At 41.1% G+C, this 2,833-nt stretch overlaps 1 protein-coding gene across 1 annotated transcript; it reads right to left on the reverse strand.

Annotated features, from left to right (window-relative positions):
* Positions 1–745: 745 nt before the first annotated feature.
* On the reverse strand, positions 746–1,937 carry LOC131880848 (failed axon connections homolog). Its single transcript, XM_059227561.1, has 2 exons — positions 1,771–1,937; positions 746–1,710 (listed from the first exon to the last, which is right to left on the reverse strand). The coding sequence occupies exon 2, from the start codon at positions 1,708–1,710 to the stop codon at positions 943–945; it is 768 nt and encodes a 255-aa protein (XP_059083544.1). The 5' UTR covers positions 1,771–1,937; the 3' UTR covers positions 746–942.
* Between the last annotated feature and the right edge of the window lie 896 nt (positions 1,938–2,833).

Genomic DNA, 2,833 nt, shown 5'->3' on the forward strand with positions numbered 1-2,833 from the left:
GTACCCAAACCCCATTTTTCGGTATTTTTTCTAAAAATCGAAAAATGGCACTTTTTTGTTTCTGTTTTTCGTTTTCTTTTTTTAAATCAAAGTCTCCTGAGAAGTAATCACGAGTGCTGGATCGAGTTTGGGGGCGAGTCCAAACTCGAGTCCGAGTGCATTCGAGTCTTTGACTCGATCTTGGAGAAATTGGTCGGACTCAAGTCTCGTAGATAGGACTCAATTTCGGACTCGGAAAAAGTATTCTTTTTTTCTATAAACTTTGTCCAAAAAAGGGCTTTTGTTCGTCATGAATTGACCATATAAGAAAGCAACCCTTGGATTTAGCCGTGTTCAGCTTAGTAAAATAATTTGTTCGACTTAAGTCCAGTACAAGACTCGAGTCCTCTGCCGGGTTTAAGCCTTTTGTTGAACTCGGCGAGTAGGACAAAAAGTAAAAAAATCAAAGGACTCGCTCAAGACTACAAATCACCCAAAAATATTGCGATGTTTCCATCTCGACTATGGCACACTTAGACCTCAAAGATGAAAAAGCAATACAACAACCAGGCAAAACTGCAGATTGGTATGGTATGTTGTGCACCAAGGAATACCATCTGTTGGATATGATTAGCTCTTTGAATACAGGATGGTCTAGAATTGTTCTTGTCCAGAAATGATGATGTTTAACTTAAACTGATCAGTATCACAGTAAAGCTAAGCTTTTCCACTATGCATCAGTTATTCTGCAAAAGAGACCAAAATCTAATTTTGTTGCTATATATATACAACATGAGCAACATACGAATACGTTATAAATAATGTAGACCACATGTCCCAAACACTTGGCACATAAATGCATACCAAATGAAAATGTTGTTTGATGATCTCCAAGAATTAAAAAAAAACAAGCTCAAGTAACATTGGAAACTTATTTAGTTTTCGTGTCTTGTATGCAATTCTTCAACTCATTTTTTCAATCCATTTACATTCGTCCCAATCCGGCCAAAACTCGGATTTTATGCGATCATTGTGGAGCTTTAAATTTTGGAAATCCTCCATCAAGCACTTATGATAACTTGAATGTTCTGGTGTGGCATAAATCGCCATGCACGTGAATCCGAATAAGACGCAATCAATCTCGGTTGGTTTGTCTCCCATGAGATAGGGTTTATCTCCCAAATAGTCAGACAGACACTTCACATCCTCTAAAGTCATTTTCTCCAATTCTGCTTGAGTATGACGACCCAATCCTTGGGCAACACATTGCTTCTTCAGATTCCTACACACACTCGAGATAATCAATCCTTGAAGAAACTTGGGCGCCGGAAGAGGGGCCATAATCTCCCTGGCGAACTTCCCCTTGTGGAACACCCATCTCTCCATGACTGTAGTGAAATATAGATGGTCCTCCAAGATGGAACGCATTCCTCGATTAATGGCCTTTTCTTCTGGACTCAAATGAGCAGACAGGTCTAGCTGGAAATGGTCCTTGAGATGTTCCATGGCCAATTGAGAGTCTGCTACATCTGTTCCGTCCAAAGCGATCCAAGGGCATTTTCCTTTGGGGCTCATGGGAGTCTTGAAATCGTTCACATACTTGATTTTGGCCATGCGGAGAAAGGTCTCAAGTTTGATCGGATATGGAGACGGACTGGGACAAGTCCGAGCCCTTTCAAATTGATGAAGAATCACCGTGCCCTTTTCCACTTCGGATGATGATTTGGGCATCTAGGAGTAAAGAAATATTGGAATAAAGAGGGAATGGGTCTTAATGTTATTGCGAATCACCTTTTCTTGATAGTGTTGCTTGCACTGTGAATTTCCTGACTATATCATGTACACCATGCTACCCAACCCAGGAGTAAAGCCGTGGCAAGAGACGGAATTTTCTCCACCATCCTACTGGAAAAATACGAATTTTAGAAATCGTAAGTGTAGGGTGACCATATGTTTTACAGGAAACTCGGTTGGAGCTAGTGGAGTGTGAAACGGCAAATAGGCCAAAAATGGAACCTCATTGGGAAGCCTTCTCACTAGAAGGCATAACCCAATTACTAAGGCCAATTTGCAAATGAACCAAAACTTCTGTACGTACATACAGCATACTGCTATATTCAGATTACGGGATATTTCAAGCCTCAGATGGTCCTGTCATCAGCATCTGGTCAAATTTGAGAACGTGGAAAGCTTCAAAAACAAAATGTGATGATACATATATGGTACAATACATAAAACCTACTACAGACTTGGAGCCTACAATGGTGTCTCTTTCATGTCACCTTGCCTTGCAGCAGTGCTGGCAAACCAGCAATATTTTCTTTTCAGGCACCTGCTTGGGCGATCATGGTCTAGATGTACATTAGCACAGCCTCAGTATACTTGGTATACGTACTGCGTTCTGCAACAGTACTACTACGAGTACACACACAAAATCTGCGGTACTTAGTGTACAACACAGCTCTATCGTCTTCAACCCTGTGCAACCTGCCACTGATCACCGAAACGACGTTGTCCTGCATGAAATGAATTCTGAAGAGTATGTTGAAGATTGTTGCGACTAAACCTGGACAAATAATATGTGGTACACTGTGATTTACTATGATAAAAGTCGCTTTTAAGCGACAATCAAAATCTGGCCACGTCTTGTGATTACGAGTGCCTCATTCAAAATCGACTTGATCGTCCTTTCCCACAATTGACTGATGATCGACTTGAATGCTGGTTGATTGGAAAACTAGTCAATGTGTTGGTAGCTGTGACCATGCTGCGTTTTCAGACTTATAGTATGAGATGACCTCCCCCCCGGATTCCTTTCCTGCAGAGTCATAAAGTCTCTTGGTCATTGCTGATG

This window comes from Tigriopus californicus, chromosome 5 (assembly GCF_007210705.1).
Source record: "Tigriopus californicus strain San Diego chromosome 5, Tcal_SD_v2.1, whole genome shotgun sequence".
Lineage (NCBI taxonomy): Eukaryota > Metazoa > Arthropoda > Copepoda > Harpacticoida > Harpacticidae > Tigriopus > Tigriopus californicus.